Source organism: Populus euphratica, unplaced genomic scaffold (genome assembly GCF_000495115.2).
Source record: "Populus euphratica unplaced genomic scaffold, PopEup_1.0 scaffold114.1, whole genome shotgun sequence".
Taxonomy (NCBI): domain Eukaryota; kingdom Viridiplantae; phylum Streptophyta; class Magnoliopsida; order Malpighiales; family Salicaceae; genus Populus; species Populus euphratica.
This window is the reverse complement of record NW_011499905.1, coordinates 209,159-220,990: the sequence shown is the minus strand read 5'-3', so window position 1 is coordinate 220,990 and position 11,832 is coordinate 209,159. Positions and strand designations below refer to the sequence as shown.

The 11,832-nt window shown below is 32.2% G+C and overlaps 2 protein-coding genes across 2 annotated transcripts in view; both read left to right on the top strand.

The window, feature by feature from the left end:
- Positions 1-2,011, top strand: part of LOC105133302 (protein NRDE2 homolog) — a 10,390-nt gene extending 8,379 nt beyond the window's left edge. The window contains exons 8-10 of the mRNA XM_011037237.1: positions 193-418; positions 1,090-1,311; positions 1,750-2,011. Of these exons, the coding sequence (XP_011035539.1) occupies positions 193-418; positions 1,090-1,311; positions 1,750-1,903 (602 nt within the window). The 3' untranslated portion in view covers positions 1,904-2,011. The remainder of the gene's footprint in view (positions 1-192; positions 419-1,089; positions 1,312-1,749) is intronic.
- Positions 2,012-3,668: 1,657 nt separating this feature from the next.
- Positions 3,669-9,672, top strand: LOC105133303 (uncharacterized). The gene is made up of 10 exons (XM_011037238.1): positions 3,669-4,031; positions 4,116-4,268; positions 4,361-4,492; positions 5,433-5,583; positions 5,699-5,737; positions 5,831-5,905; positions 6,969-7,028; positions 7,456-7,520; positions 8,489-8,579; positions 9,346-9,672. Exons 1-10 carry the CDS (start codon positions 3,775-3,777, stop codon positions 9,388-9,390), a joined length of 1,068 nt encoding a protein of 355 aa, XP_011035540.1. The 5' UTR covers positions 3,669-3,774; the 3' UTR covers positions 9,391-9,672.
- The last annotated feature ends 2,160 nt before the right edge of the window (positions 9,673-11,832 follow it).

Here is an 11,832-nt window from a genome sequence, read left to right as displayed (position 1 = left end):
GTTAAGTGCCCCCCAAAACCCCCCCCCCCCCAAACAAACAAAAAACCTCATTGTTTACATTAGTCCACTGATCTTGCAAGCAGTACAGCTTGGGGGCAGGGGCCACTACTGACAGTAGATAGGGTTTAATATTTGCCATTGAATTGTCTGTGTTCTTTTCTGGTAAATTACTCGGTTTTTTCTGACTTGCAGATAGAAGATGCCACAGTTACCAACTCGAGTTTTTGTTCAACTATCATGTAAGGATGCTTTTAAGATATCATAAGCAATCAAGTTTATCAAAAGTCTGGGACTCCATCTTGAAGGGGCTGCAAATATATCCCTCCAGCCCTGAACTATTTAAGACCTTATTGGAGATCAGCCATCTTTATACAACACCCAATAAAGTGCGCTGGATGCTTGATGACTACTTCCACAAGTAGGATGATTGCCTCAGCTCTTTGCTTTCTCTCTAGTTTTAATCTCTTCAATGATACATTAGCAGTTTATCTTCCATCATTTGTGTGTGCGCATGAGTTTGTGTGTGTGTGTGAGAGCGAGAGAGAGCAGGGGGGGGGGGGCTTTGCGTGAATTTGCTTTCTCCTTTTTTTGCATGATTTTGTTCATCGCTTAGCGGCAACCTAAGGCTGCCATCTATGCTGCTTTGTGTAAAGTTGCCCATGAGTGAATTATTATAATGTTCAAGCTGTGATGCTTAGCATGGTGAAATGGCACAGCAGAAGGTGCCTGCATTCTAGGATGGGTTCATGTGGTTTGCATTGCTATGATGCCACAGCAAATGACCTGTAGAAACTTCCCCTGCCATAGTTAGAACTCAATGTGAACCTCTGGTGTTTGTAAAAGAAGCAAGGAATTCCAAGCTGCTTGAAGAATGATAGATGGGAAGATAATTAATGAATTGTTGCTTCAGGATGCTCTTACATCTTCAAAATTTATTAATTCTGTTGTGTGTTGGTTTTTCTGCTTTTACCATGGCATGACATGCATCCAACTATACTCTACCTCGCAATATCTTTGTTAACGATACATATGCCCTTTTTTTTTTCTTTTTTCTTTTTTATCATGGCTCTATTCTCATGATTTTCTCAGGAAACCATCTGTAATTCTTTGGCTTTTTGCGCTATCATTTGAGATGAGTCGGGGAAGCTCCCAGCATAGAATCCATGGGTTATTTGAAAGAGCATTAGAAAATGACAGATTGAGCAACTCAGTCATACTCTGGCGTTTGTACATTGCTTATGAAATTGACATAGCGTGCAATCCTTCAGCAGCCAAGCGCGCTTTCTTCCGAGCTATTCACGCCTGTCCATGGTAAGTGCTTGCTTGATGAGGTCATTATTATGGATACTTTTATCCATAAAAGAGAACTGTCCAATTATATGCTCAACAACTTAGGTCACCATTGTGTAAAATATGGACTATATGGCAGTGCATATAATTGACTGCTAGAGAACATATTAACACAAAATTGTTGAAAGCAAAATGGTATGCACACTTCTATAAAAAATGGTGTCTTCCTGAGGATTGCAAGAACTTGACTAATTGCTATCAGAAAATCATAGGATTTGAATGACAGCTGTCGTTTTTTACGAGTCTACACCCCCCTTTTGGCTTTTACGGGATGTTGCATAAAATCTGGAAGGGGATAGCTTGCCGGTTAATGAATTCTTCATCTCAATGACATCTCATATAACCTTTTGAACGCTGGGCTACTGTCTCAATGCGAGGTTTGTTTTCTTGTTTCCTCAGGTCAAAAAAACTATGGCTTGATGGTTTTCTCAAGTTGAACTCCATCCTAACTGTGAAAGAGTTGTCAGATCTCCAAGACGTAATGCGGGATAAGGAGTTGAATGTTAGAACTGATATTTACGAGATTCTTCTGCAAGATGAGTTTGTATCATGATAACTGCTGTTAAATTTAGCAGAAACCCAATTTCAGCTATGCTTTTTAGTTGCATTTAATGCACTCGTGTATATGTTTGTGTTGATCATTCAAGAGATTTACCTACTATATTGATTTTAGACTCATTACATTGTGAATTGAAATATTTTAATAATGATTTTTTCTTTTTTTTAAAAAAAACTAATAAAATTTTCTATTTGGGTAATATTGTATTTTTTCACAGGATTTATTGGAAATCACCAAATTAATTAGGGATAAGATAGTCTATACATGTATTTTAATGCAATGAAATGACTATTATTCTTAAAAGCAAAAACAATAAAACATACGTCCATGAGGTTCTTTGTAAGACAAAAATTGGCTGGTGTGAACAACACAAGCGTTCATGCGGGTGGGAGGATTGATAAAACAGTGTCTTTTGTGATAGCGTTGAAAAAATCACGTCATTCTTTTCAAGGTAGTTAGATACGTGTATATGACAGTATCGATTGGGTTCCTATTCGCTCTTTCTTTTTTCTCCATCTTTTTTTTTTTTCTCACCTTTAATTTCACTCCAACCCTTCTATAAATTAGACATATTCTCCGGTTTGTATTTATATTAATTTTTATTTTTATTTTTTTATTGTTATTTATTTTTATTTTTAATGTTTTTTAAAGTTGATTATTTATATTATTTTATTCCTAAACATTTTATTATATTTATTTTTTGAATCTAGTTTGGTTCATACTTTTTAGATTACTATTTTTTTGTTTTTTTTATTCTTTTATTCTTTTATTCTGTTTTTTTAATTTAGTTTCTTGTTGTTTTTTATTTATTTTTTATATTCAATTTAATCCTTATTATTTTAATTGTTATTTTAATTTTAATTTTTGATGACCATGAATTATATCTCGTGATTTTTTTTCTATATTTGTTTTTTTTATTCTTTTATTCTGTTTTTTTAATTTAGTTTCATGATTTTTTTTTATTTTTTTTATGAGAGGTTATCTTGTCTCTTTTGAAATTGATTTTTTTATTAATTTTGTTATTTAATATTAAGTTATTATGTTTTGAACTTCGTGATTTTTTTATTTTTTTTTAAATTGATTTTTTTAAATTTTATACTTCATCATAAGATTACTGGTATCAAGTTTTGTTATTTTTCAACTTTTTTTTTAATAAGATTATTTCAATTTCATACCCTAATCACAAGTTAGTAGAGTTAGCTAGAGTTGACTCAATTTTTTTTTAATTTTTTTAATTAATTTTTTTAGTTTTGTTTTTTATCATTTTGTTTAATTAAAAGTTAACCTCTATTTATTTTTTGTAATCATAATCTTACAATTTACCTACGAATTTGATATATTTACTCCAATAAGATTTTTTGTTTTTTTAGCTTGTCTTTCAATATTTGATTTACTGATAATTGAATTTTATATTTTTTTTAAATTTTTTTATAAAGTTATCTCATTCTCATTTATTTTTTTTTATTGTTAAATAAGATAATTGAGATCTTTTTAGAATACTAAGAATGCAAGCAAATATTTAATTTTTTATTGGTCATATATTTTTTTGTAATTTTTTGATTGTGATTTACTTTTCTTAATTATATTGTTAAAGTAATTAAGATTATTGTATCTATTCAAATTAATGATTTATATCCTGAATTTTTATTTCTCCTTAAAAAAATACTATCATCACTTGAATTATTGTTTTTACCGAATAAGAAATTTGACTACTCCCAACGTAGCGTATTATAGTAGCCCCTCAAGTAGAAACTCAAATGGAAATACAAGGGGAAGGTGGGGTCCCCCTTCAATAAGTGAGTGTCAACAAGAACGAATAGTGGCTCTCCAGAACTGAGTGACTAATCTGAGATTTTAGCAGAGCCATGGCGACTGCCATTGCCACTCCTTCAGCATTATCTCCTCTTCCTTCCTCAATCTCCAGCGCTCCTCAATACTCTTTCTCTGTTCGCAGCTCAATCTGGCCTAAAAACATTTTATATTCTCCACTCCGCTGTAGCAGCCATGCCTCATTCTCACCAAAAAGCCATGACGGTCCATTTGACCGTGATCTCCGGTTCGTACTCGAACTCGCTACTGACTCAGAGTTGTATGAACTCGAAAATATCCTCTTCGGTCCTAGGTAATTTCAATTTCTCATTATTTTTCTGCAAGTTAATAAATTGAAAATATTCCTTAATTATTTTTTAATTATCCCTTATTCCAGTCACTTTAGCCCGTTACTAAAATCAATAGCGAGTAAAAGAGCGGAAATTGATTATGCAATGATGGACCAAGACATGGAAGAACGAGAAGATATGATATCATGTCTTGAGTCAAGGTTTTTATTCCTTGCTGCCGATGCCAGGTCCACTTTGAGGTCGGTTTCCTATTCATATTGCTATTCCATTGTTATGTATTCATAATTTTTATTTTATTTTTGGATATGGTGTGGTGTTATTGTGGGAGCAGGGGTTGGAGGCCTACGTATAGAAACGTGTTGCTTACAGTTAGGAAGAAGTTGAGCATTGGTTGCTCCAGTAAATTGTCGACGGAAGACCTAGAAGCCGAGATTTTCCTTCATCTGCTTGAGGAATACGCGAGGTAAATTTTGTTTATTGGATGCAGCTCTTGATTGTTTCCTTAACTTTGTAAGAAAGTGAAGATGAGGTGGGCTCGAGAAATGTTAGTGAGAGAACGGATTGATTGTTGAAATTTTAAGCAAATTTTGTTGCAGTATAAAATGATTCATGTGGTTGTAAAAATGTTTGAATAATATATTTCAGTGTTAAATTGGAATTGTTTAATGGTAAACAAAAAGCTTTATCTTAACGTGGGACATCTTGTTCTACACGTGATCTATTCCTTTCGATTGTGCTCTGTATGTGCTTGAATTGAGGAGAATTTATAATATATGGATTTCTTTTACCTTGATTTTTGGCAAATGAATTTTCTGCTAACTATTTTAAAGTTGGTGCTTTTTTTTTTCATTTTTTTTAGTTCTTTTAAAGCAAGATGGAATGAGGATTTTCATTAAAGAGAAGAGTAGGATAAAGAATGCTGGAGTTAAGACTGATTTTGTATGTTTTTAAAACGTATTGAATCTAATGGGAGAGTTCTTTGTGTAGCTTGATATCATGTTGTTAGCTGTCTCTAGTGTCTGTTGGATGATGTTCCAACGTAAATATTCAGAAGAATCTTGATATCTGATTGGTAGCTACCTTTACCTACTTCTATTTTATTTCTAATTCTTCAATGCCAGAATGCTATAGTGATTGCTCAGTTCCAAAGTTTTAAACAATCGTATTGGTGCTACCTCTGCTAGAAAAATTCTGTATTATAATTGTAAAGGTGAAAGTTATTTAGTTTGCCTCTTCTATCATTACTTCACTCATGGATGCATGTATATGAGCTGGTTATAGTTGATGGCCATTTGGTTTGATCTCTTAATATTGAGCATTATATTTATTTGGCAAAAAATTATGCTTCTTTCTTTCTGAGTAAGCTGTAAAATGACTTAAAACTTGCTTCCACCATCGTATAGTGTACAATCAGGAACTTTTCCAGGCTTATGGGAATTATCTAAGACCTCAGATGATCAAGGTAGTCTTGGAATCGGACTTAGTCAAGAGAAGGTACAAGCCCTCGCTGCACAGAAACTTGGTGCTGCAGATCTCCAGTCTATCATTCTGAAGGTGGTTACCCACATTCTAACACTAGCATAACTTGAATGTTTTTTTTTTTTTAATTAAAAAACTGACCTTATTTTCCTTTTCTTTGCTTCATTTATTTTAACTTTTCTTTTTTAAGGGTGGCGGTGTGTTTACATTGACAAGAATTTATCAATGGGTAAGATCATAAGAATTTTTTGTTTTTTCAGTTAGTGTGTTTCATCTTTGATCATTTCACTGTGTTCCTAAGCTGGTATTCTTTTTGATGTAGTTAGCTAAAAAGTTAACAGGGAAGGTTTTTCTAGAAGCTGCAAACTATCAAATAAAAAAGGAAATCATCAAGAAGGTACGTGATTGGCAGTATTATTATGTAGTTGTCGAATAAATATGAATGCAGTAACATTTTTCTTTAATCGAATGTGGCAGTCAAACATTTACTTTGCAAAGGTCTTGTGAAACAAATTAACGTCCTGATGTCATCTAAGAATCTTTTGTTTATTTCTGCCTTGTTATTATTTATTTCTCTTTTACTAGCATTAAATGGAAATGACTTATTGTTTTTTGTGTATAGTTGGCTCAGGTATAATGCTTGTAGGATCTCTACCAAATTGATAGTATCACAGTACCTAAAAACAAATTATATATTTTATTTTCATTCTCTGTTTTTAACTCAACTTGTGCTTTATTTGAAGACATCGTATGTGAAAATTGTTATGCCAAAGTACTAGATGCATCTTCAAAGTCTTGCAAAGGATCTCAACATAAATTTAAGTCTTACAAAGGAAGCTTGCTTTTACAATAAAATGGTCAATCAAAGTAGAAAGAAAGTGCTTTAGGGCCAACTTTTGTCATAATTATTGGGTTGATAGATAAAGATTCATGTTGTTGGCTGCCTGTAGACAGGATTAAGGATTTCTGGAGCTGAATAGACTAGAGTGTTATTGTTATCTAGGCCTACTGTGCCTAAGTGTATGGCCTGTGATTAAGCAGAGCCAAGTTAAATATCCAACCTTTTAAGTATGCATTGCTAAGAAGTAAAACACCCAAGCTTGGCTTGAGCTCTGGTTGAGCCTCTAAATGGGTGCACAAACTTGGCTTCTCAAGTGCTTGGATAGTCACCAAGCTTCTAGTGAAGCCCACGTGGTTTTTAAAGAGGTGGTTGTTTCACTTTTATTCTAAGTGTGCCCTCTTTATTTTGTATAAACATGTCGGGGGTTTTCCATTTGCTATCATGAAGCTAGATGGATTCTTTTTTCTTTTTCTGATATGATTTGGTATCACCTAGTTGGCTGAATTTATGGGCCATCTTGCTACAACTTTATATATCCTCTGCTTTGAATCAGATAATCTATATATTAGATAATATGTAAAAAATAACTAATAGTACACATTTCTTTTTCTGTATAAAGGGTGGACAATTGGCTGCCATTAATTTGGAGTCCAGAGCTGCCTTACTTGTGGCAAAGCAGGTAATTATAGCATTATATTTGACAAGTTTCTTGAATGCTTTTCCATGCTTTGAAGATGCCACTGTAGTTGGTGGTTGCATCATGCAAGTGAAGCATCTCGTCTTATGAACTCCATTATTGGAAATTAAATAAACATACAATAGGTGTTATTAATTATGAAATGCATGTTATAATATGCTCAATGCTATTTAAAATTGATGAATTTCAATATTTTCTGATCAATTCAAGCAGGATGTGGATATTAGGTAAACCTATTCATTTAACATAGAAATCTAGACAGTTAACTGTATAAATATGTTTTGCAACTTGATCTGTGCTAACACAATAATCATTATTACCTATTTTCCCTATATTTTACGGGTTCAAGACAATGACTGTTATTTCTCTTTTCTTTGCTAGTATTTCTCATTCTTTTAATTGTGGACAGGGTTTTGTTGGAGCTGCGTCAAGATACCTGGGTTTGAGGAGCATGATGTCATTGCTTGGTCCAATGTATTATCTCATCTTCAATGAAGAACTTAATTATGTTCTAGCTGTGTTTATCTCTGTTTGTTTGTTTTTTTGATTGCCACTAACATTAAGATAAAATGATTGAATTCATGGTTGGACAGAGAGGCTTAACTATGATGTAAATCCATGTGTTCCCTGTCCTGAAGGGTGATCAGGATAACCTATGATTTCAGGGACAGTAATAACGCTGTTGTGAACATCATGTGGTCTGAAACTCCATGGTTTCTATATAATGCTTGAGCTGCACACAAATAATAAATTTTATTCCACCTAGTCATGTTTAACCTTGTTCAGATAAGAAAATCTTCACATAAATCTAAACTTTCTAATTAGATGTTTCAATATGCAATAATCATAATTGTGTTTATCTATGAATTCTGTTTGCATGTATACATCTGCATGGCTGATGCTACTTTATCATTTTTATCTCAGCAATTGGAGCAACTTTAGTGCTCAAGGATATAATTTTGCATGTGTATCCTAATTCTGAACTCTGAAGATGCAGGATTGACTAATAAGATAATTTTTGGTTTGCCACAATTAACTTTCTTGTTTATCAAGTGACATCTGAGGTGTTCTGAAATGGATGGACAGGCATCTGAAGTTTGTGAATGAAATCTTGGATGTGCTTAGGAGGGCTATATATTTTGTTTTCTGTGTTGTCTTTTATTCCTTTCTTTCTCATTCTTTGCGTGGTTTTTTACCCTAATTATCAAAGACATCCATCTTAAAAAACCCAGCTGTTCTACCAGCCAACTTTTTGTAAGGCAAGTGCAAAATTTGTTAGTGAACCCTGTCTTTTGGTATGGTTTGAGTTTACATGTGCTGCATAGATGCAGATGCTCTTAAGACATCAAGCTGTTGTGATGCCTGAGTCTACTACCTGGCTCAGTAATTGATTAGAACTTTAGCTTGTATGACAGCTTTGTTTCTGTTGATTTTTTATACAGGTTGTGGGGCACATTTCTGGCAGATGTAGTCATTCAAATGCTTGGAACTGATTATGCTAGAATCTTGCGAGCAATTTATGCATTTGCTCAGGTAAAATATTGTAATGGTTGCTTTTGTTTTATGCAATTATCCACATGCCAGATCCTGCTCGGCACAGAGATACATATTGATATTCTAATCACAAGCTCATGATTGTGGGCATGCACACACACACAGATAGTTTTGGTTGCCTTATGGTTTTGTTTAGAGGTTTTATTACATTTGTTTTCTGTCATTCTGTGATAGTGAATCAGGGACACCAATTCATTATTTTGAACCCTGGTTTTTATCCATGTACAAACCGTTCTCTAAATCAAGACCAACTTGAACTGATAAATCATTGCATGCTTGTATGATCCCAAAACCAAAACCCAGAACAGCAGGATGGACCTGGCAAGATCCTTGACCTGTGCATAATATATGGGTCTGATCTTAGTTTTGTCATGTATTGTAAGCCCATTCTATGATTTGGCACTGATGGCAAGATTAATGCCTTGGTCACTATATTCAATTTGAACATCAAATTGCTTGATAAGCAAGCACAGTACAAATGTCAACAAGACAGCTTTCTTTTTTCTTTTTTTGAAACACCTTTTGATTTGCAACTACACGATGAATAACTAATACAAAATTTCTTCCAAATCCTCATCCCAAGGGGATTTCAATTCGAAGTGGAATTTCAGTATTAAACAAGCAACTTTCTATTGGAATAACATTTAACAGGGTTTCTTTTCTGTTCCTTTTCCTTTTTAATTTTTAATTGTAACATGCATGTTGATTTCTGTAATTGCCAATGAGTTATCTGTTTTTGCCTCAGATTCGCATCACCCGTACATGTAGGTTGCCCCGTGATAATGATTGAAAGGAGATGGTTGTGTTAAACCTCTTTTCAATGCGATAAAGAGCTTGCAAGGATTCTTGTTCTGGACGACTTGAATGTACATGGTATCCCCTGTCCCCTCTTGCTTACTGTATATATTATTCTGGAATTGAGTTGCGATTTGCTTCTATGCTAATTAAGTTTGAATTATAACTGGTTTGGAAGTTGAAATATTAAACACTTCGGTGCAAAGAATTTTGCTTTCTTGGACGGGGATTATTATCTGCAATGGCATTAAGGATATTGCTAATCAAGTCCTTTGAAGTTGTGCATTGTGCAGATGCAGGGGTGAAAAGAAATCCTGTTATTACATGGGATCTCTTCTGCACTTTGCCCAAATGCAAGACATCGCAACTTGCATTTCTGCCTATCCAAAATGGGTGTTCAAGCTCATCAATTTATATGGGCATTGAAGTTTTGCCTCCTGGTTTATATTTCTCAAATTAATATTTCGTCTGACATTTTCCAGAGTATGTGTTGGTTTCCTGGACTTTTTTTTTTTTTTTCATTTGACAGTACAACCTTGGTAATGCAATCATGTTTTAAAAAAGTAATTTGGGGAGTGGACCCGATTATAATAATAGAAAAGATAATAATTGTTAACGGGCTAATTTAAACAAAAATGAATCACTGGAACCTGAAAAAATAGAACCTAAAAAAAAGGTTAACCGAAACAAAAAAAAATTATGCATATTTATTATGCATCATTTCTGGATTCCAGCCAATCATATGAAAACAGAAAGAAATGAAAGTGGGAACAGAAGAAAAATAAAAACTCAACCCGAACCGATCTTAGTGAGCATAATAAATATGTGTTCTAAGTGAGCATAATAAATATGCATGTTCGGTTGTGAGATGGGGAGAACAAATAATAAAAAGAATTTAAAGTTCATTTCCAAATAAATTATACATGGAGGAATGAAATTGAAAAAATAAAAATAAAAAATCATGGAGACCAATTAAATTCTATGACTCGAATTATTTTAATGAGATAATTTAATAGAATAAATATTGAAGGATGAAGTATAAAAAATATTGAATTAAAAAAATAACTTTAAAAAAAATTTAAGTCAATTCAGGTTAACTTGTTAAATCTACTATCTAAATAGTGAGATTAAAATAAAAAAAATATAAATAAAATTGAAGAAAGTTATGAAGCTCAATATTAAAAAAACTCTAACCTTGAAGGATGAAATTTTAAAAAAATTAATTTAAAAAAATTTCTAAAATAAATTTAACAAAGAACAATAAATAAAAAGAATTGAAATAACTTGAGTTATTTTTAAAATTTATGAAAAATTATATAGAAAGAAAATAAATAAAAATAACATACCCCAATATCCAATTGAATAAATGCTCAAGGATAAAATTGAAAAAACATGAGTTTTTTCTTAAAAAAAGCAAGTCCATTAGAACCTTTAAACCGTGGTTAATTTCTAAAACTTACAATCCGTGAAATCTTAGACCCAAACTCAATAAAGAAGCTCAATTCTCAACATATTTAATGTTGAAGGATGAAATTAAAAAAAAATCAATTTAAAAAACTATCTTATATAAAATAATAATAATAATAAAAATAAAAACTACAATTGAAAGATGAAAAATTGAAGGGGGATGAAATTTAAAAAAAAAACACTCAAATTTTGTAAAGTATTCTAGATAAAATGAATAGTAATAAAAAGAACATGGACTAAATCTAAAGAAATAAAAAATTAAAAAACTACTCTGAATTTTTGAAAGGGCTAGACACAAAAATCAAGGCAGAGTAAGAAAAAAAAGGAAAAAAAATGATACCAACGATAAATTGAAGGGGTGTTGGTCAAATACATCGCTTTATCATGGATGAGACTTCGAGACGATTTAAATGCCTACGCTGGAGGTGACCTTTAGTCACAGATGACTCGACACTTGTTGCCAAAACAAGTTCTTTTTCTAATAATTATTATTATTTGATCAAATACAAAAATGCCTATAAGTCAACTTGATATTAACAAAAAACTATGATAAAAAGACAAAAATGGTCTTGGAAGATAGTTTAATAGATTTCTTTTTCTAAGGTAATTAAGTAATTTACCATGCTAAAATATTTAAAGTACTAAGAACATCATGGATTTTAGTTTTATTTTTTTCTTAGGGGCAGTTAAGTAATTTTACTATGCAAAAATGCTAAAAAACTATTCTACCCATACAATTTAAAAATAACAATTAAATCATAGTGAAAAGGTTATGACAGGACCAAAAGATTGATATCTTCTCTTAAGTGTAGGAGTGTCGAAGTAATAAATAATCCGGCAAGATCGGGGTTGAACTACAAAGAGGTTAATTGTATAAATTATAAATCACAATAATACAACAAAAACAACAATAGTAACAACAATAATAATAATAGTAGTAGTAATAGTAATAATAATAATAAAAAAAAAA